The 19,803-nt window shown below is 34.4% G+C and overlaps 1 protein-coding gene across 1 annotated transcript in view; it reads right to left on the bottom strand.

Annotated features, from left to right (window-relative positions):
- GRIK2 (glutamate ionotropic receptor kainate type subunit 2) overlaps nt 1–19,803 on the bottom strand; it is a gene marked incomplete at both ends in the record, with an annotated part of 340,423 nt that overhangs the window by 213,445 nt on the left and 107,175 nt on the right. Inside the window, 2 exons of the mRNA XM_084201897.1 lie at nt 11,405–11,662; nt 15,555–15,722. Coding sequence (XP_084058023.1) covers nt 11,405–11,662; nt 15,555–15,722 — 426 coding nt within the window. The remainder of the gene's footprint in view (nt 1–11,404; nt 11,663–15,554; nt 15,723–19,803) is intronic.

The following is a 19,803-nucleotide window of genomic DNA, read 5'->3' as shown; positions in this document are numbered from 1 at the left end:
AAGCAAATGCACTTTGCAATAGGCTGAACACATCGACCTTTTTCTGTAAGAAAACACTAATGCTCTTTTAAAGGCTACTCCTTATCTTAACCATGTCAAAAAATTCAAAACTAATAATATACTGCTTTGCAGGACCACCAGAAAACAGTCTTTCTATTTTTAGCAAGTTGTTTTTTCTCACACCTCTCTGTACTCTTCTCCTTCCCTGACAGCCCCCTGCCCAGTTATTTTGGTTATGCCTCAGAAAAATCTCATTGTGTATGGGGCTTTGAAAGGGGTACTGGTAGAAGGGAGGAGAATGCTGGTTTATTAGCATTGATAGAATGTTTCACATCAGTTGGAACAGTTAATTGCAGCAAAAGAACTCACAGATTATTCATGAACTCTAAAGTTTAGTTTTATCATCTTCAATTAAAAAAAAAATACCATCTCTAGTGAAAGGATTAAAAAGAAATTCCACTAGCTGGTAGGATTTTTCTAACAGTGGGCTGTTCTGTGTTCATTGTGCTGTTGTATCTAATACAGCAACCCCATTAAGAAAAGCACAGAAGAAATAGAGACAAAGGAAAAAGACAGCTTGATGGACCTTTCATATATTCATATTAAGGTTTTGTACTACATTAAGATCATTTCACTCAATTCCAGCAGTGTAAAGCATCCTTAAAATGATCACCAGTAGTATTTAACCCCAGTTAAATACAGTAGCAATGGTGTCTTTAATCAAAAAATTTCTAAGATAAGTAGTCCAGAAAAAACAATTGTCTTTTCATTGTAAATATAATTAATGAAGTTTTTTATTAGTAGCTTTAGAGTCCAAAATTTTAGCAGGATTTTTCAATTTGGTAGTTAAACGATTGGAGAGCAAGCCAAATAGTACATGTGTATGCATGTATATATTTCACAAGTATTAATGCATTAGAGTCTGATGTCATTTGCAACTTGCAATTTTAAAATGTGCTATAATTAGTGGCAGCGACATGAAGAGGAGTTCAAGGATATCTAGTATTATGCTGACTTATTTTGCTGTTAAATGTGACATCTACAAGGGAAACAATAGTACTATATCAGTAAAAAGAAGGAAGTGTGTCTGGTAACTGACTTCAAAAGACTTTTCACCAAAAAAAAATCTATTTAACAAGCCCTTTGTCAAAAGTATAGCTGTTCTATTTCAAATGTCTGAAAATTTAAAAATTAGATTCATGAGGGCAAGCCAATACACAAGAGTCATCCATGATAATAGCAGTATTTTCTCAAATGAGTTCTGGAGGTATATTTGTATAATTTCCTTCTGGGGGAAAGAGTGCAGATGTATGAAGTGAGAACAATGTCCAACTACCTATACCTATGTGCCTATCTCCTTATCAAACCATACAGTGTGACTACTCGCCAAACTCTTCTTCAGAGGTACAAAAGAGATGCAAACCACTGTTTATAAATCAGAACAACCTTAGAATATATAGACATGTTCTACCATATCTTAAGGAATAAATTCCAAATTCTACGTTGCCCATATGTGGCCTTTTGGCTATACAAACCCATTTAAAGAATTTACACTGCAGCAGTTTATGTTTTAGGGAAAAAATAATTTGATCAATTTGGAATTCTTGAGGAGAAGGGAGGGACAGGGTGGAGAGGGTTTGGTAATATAGTTCTTTTGAGCATATCACTAACTAAAAGTATTAGTCACCCTGAAAAGACAGTTCTGGACCACTGAGTACCAGAGGGCAAATAAAAGTCACATTATTTCCTACTGAAAATACTTTCAAAAACTATCTCTTGGATGGTAGCCATGCCAGTAATCAGAGAAAACATTTCAGGCTAGGTAGTTTTGTTCTGACTTTTTTTCCCTAGACTGTGTAAGAAAAAAGGATTCTATTCTAGAAACATTATCCAAGATCATAAAGCCCAACCTTTGACCAAAGACCACCACACCAATTCAAGCATAGCACTAAGTGCCAAGTAATTTCTTGAAAACTTCCAGGAATGGTGATGTCACCATCTCTCTGGACAGCCTGTTCCAATTCTCAGTAGCTGAGAAAAATTCTCCCTTCTAAAACAAGCAAACAACAAAAAAAGGCAGAACGGCATTTTTAATTTCACATCTTTGCAGGTATGTATATGCATTTGAAATATAAATCTCATTATTGTGAAAAAATTTATAAGTGTCTAGACTAGGCCAGAAAAAAATAAAAACCAACCCAAACTAAAATCCAAATCCCCCTTTCCTTTAGACTAAAAAAAATAATAATTTTTAAACAGTTACTTAGTACAGGAAAGAAGTGTTTAAAATTATATTAATGACTAATATTGAAGCTGCAACTACTAAAATAGCGTACATAGAGCAGACTAGCTTTAGGGTTAAAAAAAATCACTGAACAAGAAAACTGTGAATCTAGGTTGAACTCCATAGACAGTCAAGATTTCTATTCTGATACTGTGCATATCACTTAATTTTTCTGCATCTCGGGTCTAAGCATCAGAATGTTAAATCCATTGTACTGCTGTTTCAGCATAACCAGCTGTAACTGAAGAGCAAGGCAATAATCAGCTTTATTGTTTTCCTTAAATATGCTAAGCAAGCACATCAGAGCATGGGTGCAAACATCTTTTATAGTTGCAAATAGCCAATCCCAATTCAGCTTATTTCCAGTAACAATTCTTTTCTAATAAAGGCTTTGCAGTACTGCAGTGAAAAAAGCCCTCTACCCCATCCCACACAGTTCCACAAGAGAGAATCAATGTGCCGCTAAAGTTCAGAAAAGACCTTCACTTCATGGAACAGTTTTGATCTTGAAGATCACCATAAAACTTTTTTTCATACCACCTGAGTGCTTATCAGATGCAGCATACAGCAGCTAGAAAAAAAAAATAATAAAAAACTCTGAGTCCTGTCCATCCTTTTCTTACCTTTACATATAATGTGTGAAAATATAAGAAAAAATAACATAATTGAAGGAAATGCTGAAAATTAAGACAACATTATGCCTTATTGATATATTGGATTTTCCATCTTTTTCTACACTCCAGCTACAGTTGACATTTATTCTCTATTATGTCAAATGCTCTATCATGATATGCCTGATTTGAAATGTTGTTGTTATTCTGTTTTCTAAATACACTTTTTTGAGCATTTTCATAAAGTTTTATCATGAATTCAGTATTATGATGGTGACAGCAATAAGAATTAATAGTCCTGGGCACTTCAAATTAATTATCATAATTATATGAAATATGATCTCTCAAGTGGATGATGCATGAGCAGTGCAATTTAATGAGGGTGAAGAGTGAAACTACACTACTGTCAAAGAATAAAAGATTTTGTCAAAGATGTCAGAATCAATGACAAAAGAAGCAATACAACAAGTTACCAATTCCAAAATGGACTTAGCTTGAAAAGATGCATAAATTAACATCCTCAGATGGAATTTACACCAGCTAAGCACAATTACTCTTGGAAACAAAAGCAGTTTCATTTTTGCTTCAAAAGAAAGGAACTGGTAAGAGCGCAAGAGAGAAAAAAACCTCTCTAATTGAAGCTGAAATGAATCAAGACAGTAATATTTGAACCGAGAGTGACGCAGAGCAATTCACAAAGGGACTGACATCACAAGTATATTTCACAGTGTTCTCCCAACCAGAGGATAAAATATGTAATACTTTTACTTTACTATTACTAAAATATGTAATATGAAATAAGAGTAAAACTGTAATTCAGTTTGGATAAATCTTGAATGTATGCCCCATACAAGAGTGTGAACCTGATCTTGTCTCAGTTTTCCTCTTTTCATTTTCCACTTAGTTTTCCTATCATATATTTCTGTATTTGGACATAATAAAAAATTTTCCAGTCTTCATGAAACAATTCTTTTGATCAGAAGTTCCCTAGGCGACTTTCGGTAAGGTTTTAATTCTTAAGTTTATTCAAACCCACAAAAGCAATACAATTAAAGCACTGTTTGGAATATGTTCATTGTTATAATTTATGGAAATATTACCTCCACCTCTGTTCCTTAGGCTTATAGAAAAATATTATAAAGCACCTTCTGCATTTTTAAAACTTATTTATTTTAAATCCATAGATTTGTTTTTGTAATACTGAGTCTTATTGCAGTAACTCCAAATTCAATTTTTGTTCAAAATATGGGTGAGAGCTGTAGTAACATGTTTTCCTGAAAGATGGGCTAGAATCATGCATTTTGTTTACTTGTTGACATTTACTTTGTTTTTCAAAAACTTAATCGAAATCTGTTTAGAATTAGTCTCAAAGAACAATTACAGGTCCATTTGCCATAAAAGAGTAACAAAATTGAACAGTTTTTCTTCAGACAACTAGCTAAAGTAACTGCAAACATCTGCATAAAGACTAAAATTGGTTGAAAGTGAAATTTTAACTTCACAACATCCTCTGTATTACTGATATATTCATATAACACTAGAAAAATATTTCTGGACTTTACAGAATAAATGTGCAATAACTGTCTTAGTAAAGGAATACACCAACTAGCTACATCCAAATACCACAATCTGGTTTAGCACAAAACTACTAATTGAATCTTCCCTTGAAACTACTGTGCACAGCACTTGAAACACTCTGAATTTAAAAGACTTTATGGAATATGTAATCATTCAGGATACTATTCCTTCACTGTCCAAATTATTAGTGTTATTAGTAAATATAATTTTACCTAATTTGAATTTATTAAAGAAGGCTTAAAAGTCCTTTTTCCTCAATAAAAATGTTCAATAAAAGTCCTACAAATGCTGTAAGCTCTCTGAACTGGTGACTGAAAAGATGTGGAACATCTTTTCTACATGCCATTCCATGCATGGGAAGCTCCAAGTCTACTTTGTTCACCTCACCTAAAGGAGAGGTATATTGGTAAATATACCTCTCCTTTAGGTACTCATTTCATTCATTCCACTAAAGCAACACAGAATAACTGTTAATTGATAATGCACAAATTAGGAATGAATTAGTTCCATTTAACATTCTGTGCTAAGCTGTGCACTCCAATCGCTATCTTTGATATGGTTTATACACAAATTTATGTATTTGCAGGAAAAAATACCCACCTAGCCATTCATAAGCAACCAGTACTCTGAATTCTGCATCTGCATCATATAACCAGAATAAATGCTAGCTAAAACTGCACAAGTCAAAACATTATAAATATAAAAAAGTACACGCGGATGCAGTTAGATGCAGTTTTCATCTATATATAAAATAAATATAAATCCAATTTGAGAAATCAGTATCAATGGCAGTGGAGAAACTTAATATTCCTTTATAATTTAATGTTTCTGCACATTTGATAGAGACATTAGCACCAGTGGTAGTAAATAGTCCTGATAGAGACTTTTGAAGGTTACCCTTACCTGTCTTTTCTTTTTCTGTTCTGTCTAGGAAGATCAGTATGAAAAAATTGATGTTGAAAAAATTAAAGAATAAAATTAATGATAATAAAAACATACGAACAAACAAAACCAAACCAAAACAAAAACCAAAACAAAACAAAATTTAAAAAAACCACCACCCATACCACCACCCATAAAAACACCAACAAACCACCAAACTCATGATATTCCCCAGCCTTTCAAGGACACCTGTTATTTTGTTCTAACCTAAATATTCCTAGCTCTCAACTTGTTCTGTTGATTATAAAAGTATCAATATATTGATATCCCACAGTCCTCATAGGACATCATGCCTTCCAGCCCTTTCACCAGCCTTGTTGGGCTACTCAAGACACATTAAAGTACCTTAATATTATTTTTAGATTCTGGGGACCATAACTGCACACAAAATCAAGGTGAGGCCAAATTAACACCAAATACAGCAGGAATTAGATAATGGGAATTTTACTACCAGCCCCAAGAAAGAAACTGTCATTTTATTTCAAATCAATGCCATTGCATACTGTGAACACAGCAACAAAATGACATCTTTCAACTTCCTTCATTTCAGTTAAAGCACAGGATTCAGTGCTAAAGACCAACGCAAAATATTTTTATTCTGAAATAATTTTTCAGCATTTACTTTGGCTTCTGTTCATAGATGTAACAGATTTTTGGTGTTTATACTCATTCACTCAAGACCAAAACAAAAGTTAATTAAGAAAAAATATCCAGAATGCTGTTTATATCAACTTCTTCTGTTGATATATAAAAGTATCAATATATTGATATCTATACAAGTGCCACCATAATTTAAGAGCTCATCATCTAATTATTCATACATTTTTCTCTTTTTTTTTAATTGTCTGTGATTCAAAAACTTATTTACAGTTTGTCTAGTCTGTTTTCTTTAGCACAGAGATTAGAATATGTACTTGAAATTAAGTTATTGTTTTGAGACCAATTAAATCCATTAGGACATGCAGATGACAAACATATTGTCATTTTCCCACTTTTCTTTCTTAAAGACAATTGACTGTAGCAAATCTGTAAATCTGAAAGGACTTAATTAGTGTCCAGGGACAGTTTAGTGGAATTTAATTAACAAAGAGACCATAAATTAAGGGAGAAAAAACTAACTGGCCTCTCATTACATCCTGCTAGGAGGTTTTTTTTATTTGGGTTTTGGTTGGTTTTTTGGGTGTTTTTTTTGTTGGGTTTTTTTGGGGGGGGAGGGGGGGTGGATTGCTGGGGTTTTGTCTGTTTCTGCATTTGTTTTTTAACATGAAATCCCAGTTAAAAGAAATATGCTTTTCCATTTAAAATGATCAAAAGAAGCAATATTTATCCTTTTTAGCAAGAAAAACGTTTTAGAGCCCTATTACAATTTTTTTGCCTGTACAAATATGGGCTATATTAAAAAAAAAATCTTGATAGAAAAAAAAGGAAATTAAATCGAAGGAAGCAGAAAGTAGTGATTATTTAATATAAAAAAAAAATTAAAATAATGAAAGTCAATGCAGGACTCTAAAACCAGAGAGCCACAAAAAAAGGACTCACACATTTCTAATTTCCTGAAAGAAAAAACTCATCTACTTAGTGCCACAATACCTACTCCATAAAATTTTACCAGGGCAGAGGCTTTATTATAATATTAAAACCTTTGTCCATTCTATGTTCATTTTTATTTCTATTACCATAGCCCCACAGTAAAAACTGCATCTCTTCTTACCGAGTCAAGGTAGAATTTACCTTTCTAGTTTATTCATCTACTTCATCTTATTTGTACAGTCTTCGGTCTTTCTTATTACACTGTACCCAACCTGATTTTTGCTCACTCCGCTGTTATTGATCATATCCCTCTAGAAGCTTCCCTGTACCTATTTCAGCCTGGCACAACCTCTATTTTCTCCTGTGGCAAGCTATCTTGCATTCCTCATTACACACTCCTGAACATGAGGCAGGTCTGATCAGCACAGAACAAACCAGTACTCTAAGGCTCAGTCTGACATGAGGAGCAATAGCTGGACTGCAGACATTCATCTTCTCTGACTTAGCCACTTCTGCATCATAAAGCACGGGCCAGGGTCCAGTTGCTACCCACAGTATATTGAAAAAAACTCAAGCCTTTTCTCAAATTAGGGGTAAAATGTACAGCTATTCCTTCTCTGAGAATTTAGGGAGAATGCTTCAAAGAGGGAGACAACAAACTAATGCCTGGTCTTAGTAGTAATCTTGAAGATTATTACAAAGGGAGACTAGGATTCCAAATTTTCTCTCTTATTTCAAACTGGGCTATAAACAAGCACTGATTCCCCCTTTACCACGTTCATACCACCCAATCTCAAATCAAATTAGATCCAGACCAAATACAAATATCTATTTCATACATGTCACAGAATCATAAAATAGTTTGGGTTGGAAGGAATCTTAAACATCATCTAGTTACGATTCTGTCCTCAGAAGCAGGCACGCCTCATCTTAATTTTTTGAAGGCAGCTACTCTATGGATTGAAAGACACAAAAAACAGTATGGAAGAGTTCATCTACACTTACATGGATCAATCACATAAATGGCTTTCCTTCCTACAAGGTAGAAACTTGGGGGAATGAATAGAGTTGGACACGATGGTGCTGTCCAGGGGCAGATGAACAGTGCACTTGGAGTACTGGTCTCTACCATACCTCTGGGAGTGACACTACTGGCCTTTTACTGGCTGCAGAGTGTCAAATAACCACACAGCTTTTACCATTTGTTTTTACCCTAGAAGATATATCCCACACTGAGGAGACAAAGAACGTGGACACAATTTTGAAGTTTTTTTTAGCTCTGAAGCAAGTGAGATATCTCTCTCTTATTTTTACCACATGTTAGCAATTCCTTGGAAAATTCATAAAACTGAGCCCTAGCATTTAAGGAGATAGACACATTTTTAAAAATGTAAATAGTTAAATGGACACATAAAATCATGCTTTCTCTCAGAGTCAACGTACTATCTTGCAGAACCTTGACATATGGAAAAGCCCTGATGATAATTTATTGGAGAAGTATCCAGACCTAGTTTATGCATGCTTTATACCTTTTCTTCCTCTCTAAAATAAAAGTATCAGCTCTCTTAGTATCCATATTTACAGTAATAATAAAAATACATTAAGCAAATGTGAATCTCCCAAAAAATATTCGGTTTAGCAATTAAATTATCACTGTAGCTGCTATACCAACATATTATTGTCTTGACCACCATGCCCTTTGGGGAATTGTCCATTCAGATAAAGGAAATCCATGGCTCTAAAATCACCTTTAAAAAAGGCATCCAGCATCATCCTCAACAACCATTCAATAAAAGAGTGCAAAATGTGGGTGATTAAAAGAGAAACAAAGAAAAAGAAATTAAGAATTATATCCATCTTACATTAAGGAATCACTGATCAAATAGACAAAACAGACATAAAAAGTGAAAAATATATTGTATTCATTGCCTTAATTTTAATTATTTTAATTAGGTCTTAAATGGCTCAAGTCATACAACACAATTTCTAAATCTTAGTTGAAACATCACATTCAGCTCCAGTCCTAGACTCATAACTGAATATTTGTCTAATCCTATGACAGGAGAGAACCACTTTCCAAGATCAAGCAACTACTTCCTTTCAAAAGGTTCCTCCCCCCCGCCTCAAAAACCACCAGTTTGCACTTGAACTCCAGCAGATTTAAAATCTGCTTCTTTAAGACTAATAGTTTCTCATAGCTAAGAGTTGTTCCTGTATGTACTTCAAAGGCAAGTGATGCTGTGGACTTCCCAGAAGTGTCATTTGCTTTTAAAGTCCTGGAATTGTCCACAGGAGATGCTACTAACTAAGAGAAGTTGACAGTCTTTAAAAAGTAGAATTTAAGTTCACTTTACAGAAAACACCACAAAAAAAGAGCATAACCTTTTTAAAACACACCGATTTTCTTCTGCCTCTTCAGACAGAAATAGATTTCAAGGGAAAAACAAAAAATGTCGTAGATGAGATTACGGGAACAAGCAGTATTATAGTATAAAGAGCCTGGCCACTTCAGAAAGAAATATAATTTTAAAGAGATTATATCCTGGAACAAGTCTTTATGTTTTTCGAATAGATTAAATAACTCAATCTACTAATTCATTGTGAAATTTATCTAAAAATTGTTCTAAAAAAGGTTATGTTTGGGTTTTTTTCTCTCTCAAATATTAACAGTAATACCAAGTAGAACAAGTAGATCAAAATATATATGAGAAAACCTTCTTTTTCATTTTCTTCCCATTTCTATTTATGTCCTGGCTTCAAAACATGCTTTATTGAGATCAGGTCTATCAAGGCTGTCAACAACATATCTCTGGATATGAAGAGCTCATTAAGCATGAAGCATTCTTTTGGTTTACTTTTTTTTTGACAGAAGAGAATTACTTGAAATTATCAAGCAAAGCAGTTTCAAAGTATTAAAACACATGAATTTTCTAACTGAATTGACTTTTTTAAGAGGTTCTTGAAAAAGTAGTTAGGCTCCAAATGATTTTAATCAAGGTGAAATATTTCCAATTTACACAAACTTAAATCACCACAACTCACTTCTTTTTACCATCATTTGGTTAAAATTTGAGGATTTAGCTTCCTTTCCTATTTCAGAACAATAACAGATAAAAATTTAGAAAACAAAAGAGAGGGAAAATAAAAAAAGAACAAGCTACATATCACTTCCCTTACGTCTATAAAGCTGTAGTTTGATTTTTAAGCTTAAATCCAAAATTTGACTTCCTAAAACTTTTGGTAACACCAGCCCACAAACTTGCAGTGAGGCAGCCCCTAAACATCACTGCCTTACAATTTTTTAAAAGGCATAAAGAAAAATATCAGTTATAAAGACTTTCATGCACCATCTTCTCTGCTCCCTCCTCACCTTTTGGTAGCTACACATGCATCTTATCTGAGCTTGAGCAGCAAGCAGGTGTTCTGTCCTGATGTAGTAACTGCTGTTTATCCAGCTCAGTTAGTCTTCCTTATAGGTAGCCTCACTTTGTTTCCTGATCTTATTTTTTTTTTACTTCAGATTTCAATAGAGAGTAGCATCATGTAATGAGTGCATCAAACAGCCTTCCAGTTCAATGAACCACAAGAAGAATTTGAGGCTCCCTATGCTCTTTTCCTGACAGATGACAGATCAACCAGCATGGAAGAAGTTACCAGCATTTCCCATAAGATTTTAATATGTCTTCTTTGGCCAAGCACTTCCTTGTATCTTCAATTACAGTGATATTTTCCTCTTAACCAAGATTTTATTTCTAAGAATGAAAAAATTTCTCAAATGAAATGTAAGTTTTATAGCATTTTTAAAAGGTACCACTGTCAAGGTGAAACTGAAAGGCAAAACAAATTTTAGGGTGACTAAGAGAAAGGTAATAACCTAGTACATTTCTGCTGGAAAGTCAGGAGTTGATTTTTAACTCCTCTAATTCATCTGTAAAACAAGCCTCCAAACTTCCTTTTGGTCCAACTGCTAAGAGTTGAAACCAGGGCTCCTTCTTCACTTCTATCTGAAGAAACAGATACTAAAATTCCAAACAAATATGGCATCTGTTTTCAAACTCAACCAACACCAGAAGCAGCACCAGAATTTAAGCTTTCTCCTTCACTGAGCACACTAATGTATTTTTCAAGATACCATATTTTTCTTCCAAGTTTAAGTTTTAAGTAAAATCAAAAGACATAGCTGCTAGCAACTGTTAAGACACTGCAGAAAACACAGACAGAGTGTGACCAATTTATTGACAGCTGTGAGCTCAAACACACAGAATTCAGCAACTGAAGCATACTTATGAGAATACTTATGCTAATAAGTCCACATTATTTGTTATTCCCTGCCTCACCAGTAAAATTCTTGCAAACTATTAAAGATTTCTTCAGTTATGAAATATGAGTAGTGACACCCTTCCTCCCTCTCTTTGTGTATGTGAATAGATCTGCACATAGCCTGGTGCTTTGGCCTTACCAGTGCTGTCATCGTAAACAACAGTAACTGTTTTCCACTTGAAGAACTGCACAAGGTCAAGGATGGCACGGCTGAGCGAAGAGAAATCCGGATAGAGGCTGACATAGAAGGAGTCCTTGTTGTCTGACACCTGATGTTTCCAGCGGGTCTGGATGTGTGGAACTCCCAAGGCGTTGCAGATGGATTGCACAGCGTTGGCTGAGGAGCTGTGGGAGGGTCCGAAGATGGCTGCCACCCCAAGGGACAGCTGATCACAGGCTGAAGAGGAGACAGAAGTCTGTCAATGATGAGAGGAAAAAAGGCAGTGTGCCAGAAGGTATTGCACAATTCATATTAAACAAAAGGCACTCCATGAAATGTGACAGAGCTCCCTTCTTGTGTAACGCTTTCACTTACACATTTCAACTTCCAAGCTTCCATTATAAATGATGAATATTGATTCTTAACATCTAAATAGTGCTCAGCTATGTTTATTAAACATTTCTATGTCAGTGGAAGTGATAAAGGCCAGTAATTGTGTGTCTTTTTAAAAGTACTGACAAATAAAATAGGTTTGTGCTTATCTGCAGCTTATATTTGGAAAAAGGTCAAATAGGGCAGTATCCTAATCTGGGTTGTTTAAGTGATAACTTCCTCCTCATTCAGTCACCACTATTTCTACTGAAGTCCTAATTACTCAGAAATTTTACATGTGAAGTACCTCGCAGTTAATTATCAGGTGTAGAGTTAATTTCATTAAAATGGACATTTGAATTTCTGTATCTGAAATAGGTGTATTGGTTAGTACAATTAAAGGACCAGTATTTTCCCTGAAATTAAATTGCTGTCTGTTAGTGAAAAACAATTAGGTGCCCCTTCTTAAAAACTGGAAATGCTCAGTTTTGCTATACTTGTATGAGTATATAAAACTGGCCCTGAGAGTCACTGACATGATACTGCTCTATTCCAGTGGCTCAGCTTCCTGTTTTCTGATACAGGGTGGCTTTACCTGTGCTGTTCATTAGCAGTCTCTGTCTGTATAATCTCCCACAACACACTCCAGTATCATCTTGTTGAATATTTGTTAGAACATGCCAAAAAGAAGGCAGGAAAAAATAATCAATACTGAAGACTAGAGTTTCGGCCAATGCCCTGCTCCTATCTCATTCACTACCACAGGCATAACTTTTACAAGTACACAGCTCTGAAAACAGACTCTGTCTTCTGGGAAAACAACTCATTTGGTAGAGGGAAGTAAAGAAAACCAAACTAGACATGAGTATTTATATGGGGTTTGATTAATACTGTTACTCCACCATCAACGTTTCTGACAGCTGAGGAAACAAGCAGTAGAAACACATCTTGCTGCACTGCTTTTCTCATCAATTCAAAATTAATTGTTGTGCACATTCTTTTCAACTTGATGAAAATATTGCTAAGTCTTTCAAGTGCATTCCAGAAACTATGCTGGCACACCTTTTTATTGCTGCAGAACACCAGTGGTTTAAATAAACTTGTCAGACAGAGTGGATCTTCATTGCTATTCGGTGTGTTGCCTAAATGACTAGCTCAATAAAAAAACATTTATGCTAATATTGCCCTTCCTAAGAGTAATCAACAAGCTTTATGCAAATGTCAGTAAATGGGATCACTAACAACAGCAATAGCTACCAGATGGCTTTTCAATGGACTTTTTTTTTCCTCTTTCTGAGATTTGAATAATGCAATGATTTCACACGTGATTTAATATGGCACTGGCTCTATCCGATGCATACCAATTTTCCTAGAATGTTGAAGGATATTTTGTTGCACTTACATTACTCTTCACTGTAACTGTACCTTGGAAAGGTCTTCTTGACTTCAGGTTGCTTATTCATATAGTACCTTTAAAAAGCCATTAATATTTCATCTATATCCAACTTCAAAATTATGTGTTAATAAGAGGTCTAAACAGGCTATTTTTGATGCAGTGCCTGCCTGCTCACTAATGGACATGATAATGAACCACAAAAATGAGTCAAATGCTTAAACTTCATTGTTAAAATTCTGCTTTGGATCCATCATAATAAAATGAACCATTTTGTGTTAACCTTTAGCCTCTGCTTCTGAACTAAAGCACCTGTGAGCACAAATGCAGTTGTCTGTATTGTGAATTGATGATGCAAAAAGCTATTAGTACTAGAAGATTACACAGATTTTGACATAGCCTGAGCAGTTACAAATAAAGTGTTGCTTTCTCATCCAAGATGCAAGTGGGAAAAAGGAATATATGCTTTCTATTCAATATGTCTAATCAATAGCCCATTGTCATTCTAATTTCAGCTATTATAGTCTAACAAGAATTAGCAACATAATATACAGGCTAGCAAACCCCAGGTAAAGTCTAAAAGTAGTTGCATTTTCTCAGGAAAGAATTAAAGAACTAGAGATCTCAGGAGAAGTTTTTCTGCTGTCTGGATCATCCCGCAGGAACAGGGAGAAAATGTCCCATTAGATTCCACAGGTCAGCATGTGCAGGAGTCAGGAAGCAGTTGAATTTGGAAGGTGAGAAGGAAAGGAGAATGAAAGAAACAGAATTAAGATTCAGAACTTTTATTCACTGTTGGCTGAGATGGAAAGGAAAGTGTAGTCTCTCTCAAAATCCACTTTAATCCATCATCCAAAACACTGCAAAGAAACTCTATTAAAAGTGCATTTTTTCCTCTTTCTTCTACCATGCATGCTACTCTGCAAAGAAACCATCTTGCTAGGCACAAAATATTTAGCCTATAATTTTTCATACATGAAAAAAGACCAATTTTCATGACAATTTTTCATAATAATCTTTCAATGACCAAATTGTATTTCTGTACAAATAAGGATACTCTCTTTTCATGCCTAACAAGAATCTATATTTGAATTATTTATTTGTCAAATAAACAGATAAACAGGTTAGCAAGATCCTCTGTTAATCTGTAATAGTAAAAACAGTAAAATTTTTCCCTCAGTTCTAAACTGAATATTTAATTAGTATTAAATTCCACTTTTAAGATGCCCTTCATGTACACTAATCATGCCACAGGAACTTTCCCTTATATGTAATTTCTAATGTTGTATCAAGTGCTTTCACTCTTCTCAGCCCACCATAATACCAAAAATCCTTTATTGTATAAAGTTTATTGGCCTTAGTGCTTGGGAACAACATGCTGGGACCAGATCACTTGGCTGATTTAGGATAGAAACCTGCCATAAGAAACACAGGCTGACCTCCAATTCTTTCACCCTTCTTATTGTCTTGTTACATATACCATTCATATGAAATAAGCTCTTCAATTTATAAAAAAAAGTGGTTTTAAAGAATATGTAATTCAGTGCAAAATTCAGTCTTACTGAATTTTCACATGAGGCTTCGTACTTTCTTCCATAAATACTTATTGAACTTTTTGTTGTTTGCACTTTCTAGGACACAACAATGATGCAGAAACTTGTGCCTGTTATGCCTGACTTAAATGTAAAGCAATCTGAAAATTTGGATTTTTTTTTTTTTTTTGAGAATCAAAGATTTTAAAAATCAGAGAAAAAGTTCAAACCTAATTTTTAATCTTCATTCTTCTGTAAACATATAATTAATATTTAGGAGAAAAGAGCTTAACTCAGGCCAAGACATGTATCTGATAGTCTTAAGCACAGACTTAATATACAGGCTTATTTTTATGCCATGCTGGTGTGAGATGCACAAAATTACAACTACTACTCCCCTTTCAAAGTCTATGATTAACTATATAAAGACATTTGTGAAAATGTACTTGAAGTGATTGAATATTTAAAATTGAATCCCAGTTTCAGTAGAATTTGGGGAAATTTCGCATTTTGCTGGATAAATTTTGAAGACAGTGAGATTTCTCACTCCAAAGGAGCTGGTATAAGAAACACCCTAGTCACAATGTTCAGTAAAATTTATTTCAGATTTTAAATATTTAACAGAAAAGCTTTTAGATAGGGTTAGTGGGAGCAAAGGTGGCAATGTAATTGTCAAGCACTTACCATTACAACCTTTAATAAAGCAGCTCTTTAATGCCACTGACAATAATGTCAGTCTCATTGCATATGGCTTCATTGGATAGAAATTTTTTCAGGTAAGTAAACTGAGCCTTAATCCTTCACTAAAAAAACTAAATATGCAAAAGGTTACCTTTTTTGGATGCTTCAAAACTGTCATAAAGATTTATCTTTTGTGTGTCGTATGTTAATGTGGTGTTTGGCAGAAGAGTTCTGTTTCTGTTGATTGTGTTCACAGCAAATCTGAAGGCTAATTCTTCTGCTCCCATTGGACCAGATTCCACACACTCAAAAATGCCTCCTGGTATAGGAACAAAGAAAAAAGAAAAAAAAACACTAGTAAGCAAAAAGGGCATAAAATAATATCTCTAATAATCCTTTTGGAAAAGATTCATCAGTCTGAAGTATGTAATTCCACAAACATGATACAGTGCAACTCATGATTTTGATGAGCTTTGAGTCAAGCAAAAAGTAAACCAGCAACAATTAGAACTTATCTTAAGGAGAGGGATAATATTTAATTATTACAAAGCTACTATCTCTATTGTTACTATTTTATATAATTAAACTTGAAATAAATACATTTGCCCCTTCCAGATCTTCCACTACCTATGTGTGTGTGGCAGGTGGAAGGGAGACTTATGGATTCTTGCTTTCTACTTATAATACATTAATAATGAACTTGCAGTTCACTGAAAATACAATATAAAAAGGAGTATAGAACTGGCTTGTCCCAAATTGTCTCCAGAAATTAAAATGGAGAGATATTTTAGCATGACTGTTTGTCTGAACTGATAAATATGCTGAGCAAAAAGTTCAGATTTTGCTCTTTTGCCCTGAACTGCATGTAGATGTTAACTTCATTCTCAGTAAATACAGGAATACAAGAAACTACACCCTGCATAACCTCTATCCTGCAATGAAAAGATCCCCAGACAAGGCATGCTACCAGAGTAGGACATTCCTCAAATCATAAACAATGTCTAGAACACTTTTGAGCCAACCTTCATCTTAAATGAAACAAATATGTTTGTGAGAAAATGCTGCACACCAGCTTTTTCCATTAATGAGATATCATAGTCCATAGAAGATAAATTTATCCATACTTTGAGGTAACAAAATTTATTCTTGGATCTGGAAAAGTCTAGGATACTGTGACAGTAAAAGTAATTTGAAGATGTGTCCTTACTGTGGTGACATGGAATGGCTCAGTAAAATGATCAGTATCCTTATACTCCCTTCAGCCCTCATTTTTACAGAGACCTGTCAATTCTAATGGACAGACCATGGCCATCATCACAGGATCACTAATTACAAGACAAGTATTGTGCCTCTGAAAGGAATGTTACTCATTCACTCTCTCCTTGCTTGTATTTATTCATTTCCAAAGTAGTGGTTCTACTTGGACTTGTCTAAAAATTTTCTGTTCAACACTGCTACTTTCTCATCAAGAAGTTCTCAGAATCTGAATATCCAGTGACTGGATAAAACTAAACTTCAAAAACTGTAGTCAGTTTGTAAACAGTCTTGTGAGTAACCAAGCAGATAAACTGTTGGTAAAGCAAAAAGATGTGTATTTACTATTTACTGATAATATTAAATATAAAAGGCTATTTGGTTTTGCAAATCTTCTTCCTCTTGCAACACATTTCTCACTACAAAACTGAGGTGTTAACCTTTTTTTCCTGAAGATCAGCCTTTTAATTTCTGGCAAGAGCCAGAGAAGCATATGCTCATACATTATGACTTTAAAAGCACAAGCCCTTGCCACTGAGAAAAGATGTGACTAAAAATTATTTAGGCATTAGTCATTTCAAACTGGAAAAGAGGCAATGATGGGAAAGACAGACTATTAAGAAAAAAATCAATATCAGGGGAAATCCAAACTGATTGAGCATAGAATATATATATACATACACATACATACATATATATATATAAACACACACACACATATATATGTATACATAATATATACAATCAGTAACCAATATTAACAAAACTGTTGGAGCTCAAGCCAAAGAAACTTAGATGGTGTTCATTAAATATATAAGCCTAGTACACTTTAAAACTCAAAAAACTGACCATGTTTATTTGCACAATAATGGAATATGAACATGAAAGGCAACCTACTGTTTTTGAAGTCAATGGAGTGCTATGCTCAGGCAAACATTCTGATAGACAAGTTTTTGTGCTGCTAAAACTTACAGAATATAAGCATTGCAATTCAAATGGTGGCACATAGGAGGAAAGTATTTTGATTTGGGGAAAATACTTTTAAACTGCTGCAGAAATCCAAAAATTAGTTAAACTATAAGTATAGGTATTCAGAGACAATTTACATGAACAAAATGAAAATTAGGATAGATTTCAGAGGCTTTCCTAAGGCATCTGGAGGGCAGTTATTCAAATATATTTGAATAAACCAGTATCACACCAACAATTATGAAATCCTAATTATATCCTAAGCTAAATGGATTAATTAAAAGAAATAAACATTACAGTTTCTTGGTTCTCCTGAATTTTTTACATTGGAAGATTTATTCTCTAATTTCCATGCCTCTGAAGCTCAGTACAACCTTCCTTCTTTATTCTTGCATTTTTCGTTATACTGATTTCTAAATCCTTGAGACAGGAAATTCTCTGTCAAAGATTCAGCCACTACTCTTAGCATAAAAAAAAAAAAAAGAGAGGGAGAGAAATTTTATTTTGACCTTGCCTATCTAGGTAACTCCTAATGTTAGTGACAGTCCATCACATAGTAAGACAATTTTATGAAGATGACATCCCCTGTGAGTGGCCATGATGCGTAATTGCCCACATACGCCATGCAGTGATTTCTTCCCCCATTCACTGACTTATTCTCTATCCTTGTGATAAAAAAATCCCCAAACCTGGCATCATATGGTCTGTCTGTTTCAGGGTATATTTCCAGTCCTAAGAAAAAGAGAAGTAGAATAACCTGTTTCTATTGTTCTATGATTAGGATATTTTACTAGGAGGAAGGAAAACTTGTTTTCTGCTCCTGAATATTTTCACATTTTTCACTAGTTAGACACTGAAATTAAAAATAAGGACCCTAGAGGAATATGAAGTAGACTATATATTTGAAGATTCTTAGCTATTTTCTAAGCTGTAGATTGTCAAAAATCCACTAGGTTGCTTTCATTTCAGTTAAGTAAAATATATAGTAAAATATTTTGGATGCTGGCAGGTCCATCATAACCTTCACACTAAGAGACTCAAATCAACTGGTTCTCAAAAGTGTTCCACATCCTATGCAAAATAACTGAAAATGCCAGGTTCCTCAGTAGTGAATACAGCTTTGGCCAAGTTGATACAGCTGATACATACACACACATATCATTGTTTAATTGACCATTTATTTAGTTTAAATTGAACTCAACTGCTAAGACCAGGAGCTCAGACAGACACACGACTGAATTCTGAATATCAGAATACACTAAAAAACAGATCCTCATTTTCCAGAAGGAGAAACCTTCTGGAAGGTAAGTTTGCTTGGAAGTCTATGCATTAGGTGTTTCCAGGGTGCTCAGCAAAGACACATAAATGAGTTCAATTGACAAGTATGAAAAATTTTTAAGTGGTGCTTTTTCACTGCTACATAAGGAATATAAACTTTTCAGTAACTTTAAATTTACTATTGTGTTCCTATTTGTTATTTAGTATGTAAATAATAATTAAAAAATTAAAAATACTTTGAGTATTTTTAAAGTCTATGTCATGCAAATCCTGGCTTAATACTGGGAGACAATCCATTCATTACATTGTGATTTTTTTTATTAAATGGAAAGGAAAATAAAAGAATTGGCTTATGAGTTCAGATATACTCAATTACAAAGGGATAGTGGTGTCCAGAAGCTGTCATAGCATACTGTGTCATGTTGTTCCCTCCCAAGCAGGCTTTTCTTTACTGCTGCTTTATTTTGTATTCAGGCTAGCCTTATTAATAATCAAATTGAGGAATGCACTGCAAGCCTTTAGATAAGCAGACAGAAGAGTCATAAATCTTGCCATTCGTATGGGGACAAGCAGCCAAACCAACGCCTATCTCTGTCTAACAGCTTGAAAAATGCAGGTGTTAGGATTTGGGGTTTTTTTAACAGAGTTTATAGACCCATGGTAAGCAGAAACATTAGTTCTCAGATGCAACCAGCAGCACATCCTGGAGGAACAGCCTGAAATTCCACTACTACCTCAAAACAGAAAGAGAAAACTTAAAAGCAGTAAAAAAAATGTGTATATTATTCCTAACTTGGTTCAGTGGTCTCATACACAGCTTCTTCATTACAGAGTTAATGATAAGGCAGTCTGTCTCTGCCCTATAAGAGTGGCACTAGGGAATATGGGATCACGTATCT

The sequence above is a fragment of the Fringilla coelebs genome, assembly GCF_963513975.1.
Source record: "Fringilla coelebs genome assembly, chromosome: 3".
In the NCBI taxonomy this organism is placed as follows: Eukaryota; Metazoa; Chordata; class Aves; order Passeriformes; family Fringillidae; genus Fringilla; species Fringilla coelebs.
This window is presented reverse-complemented; position numbering and strand designations above follow the sequence as displayed.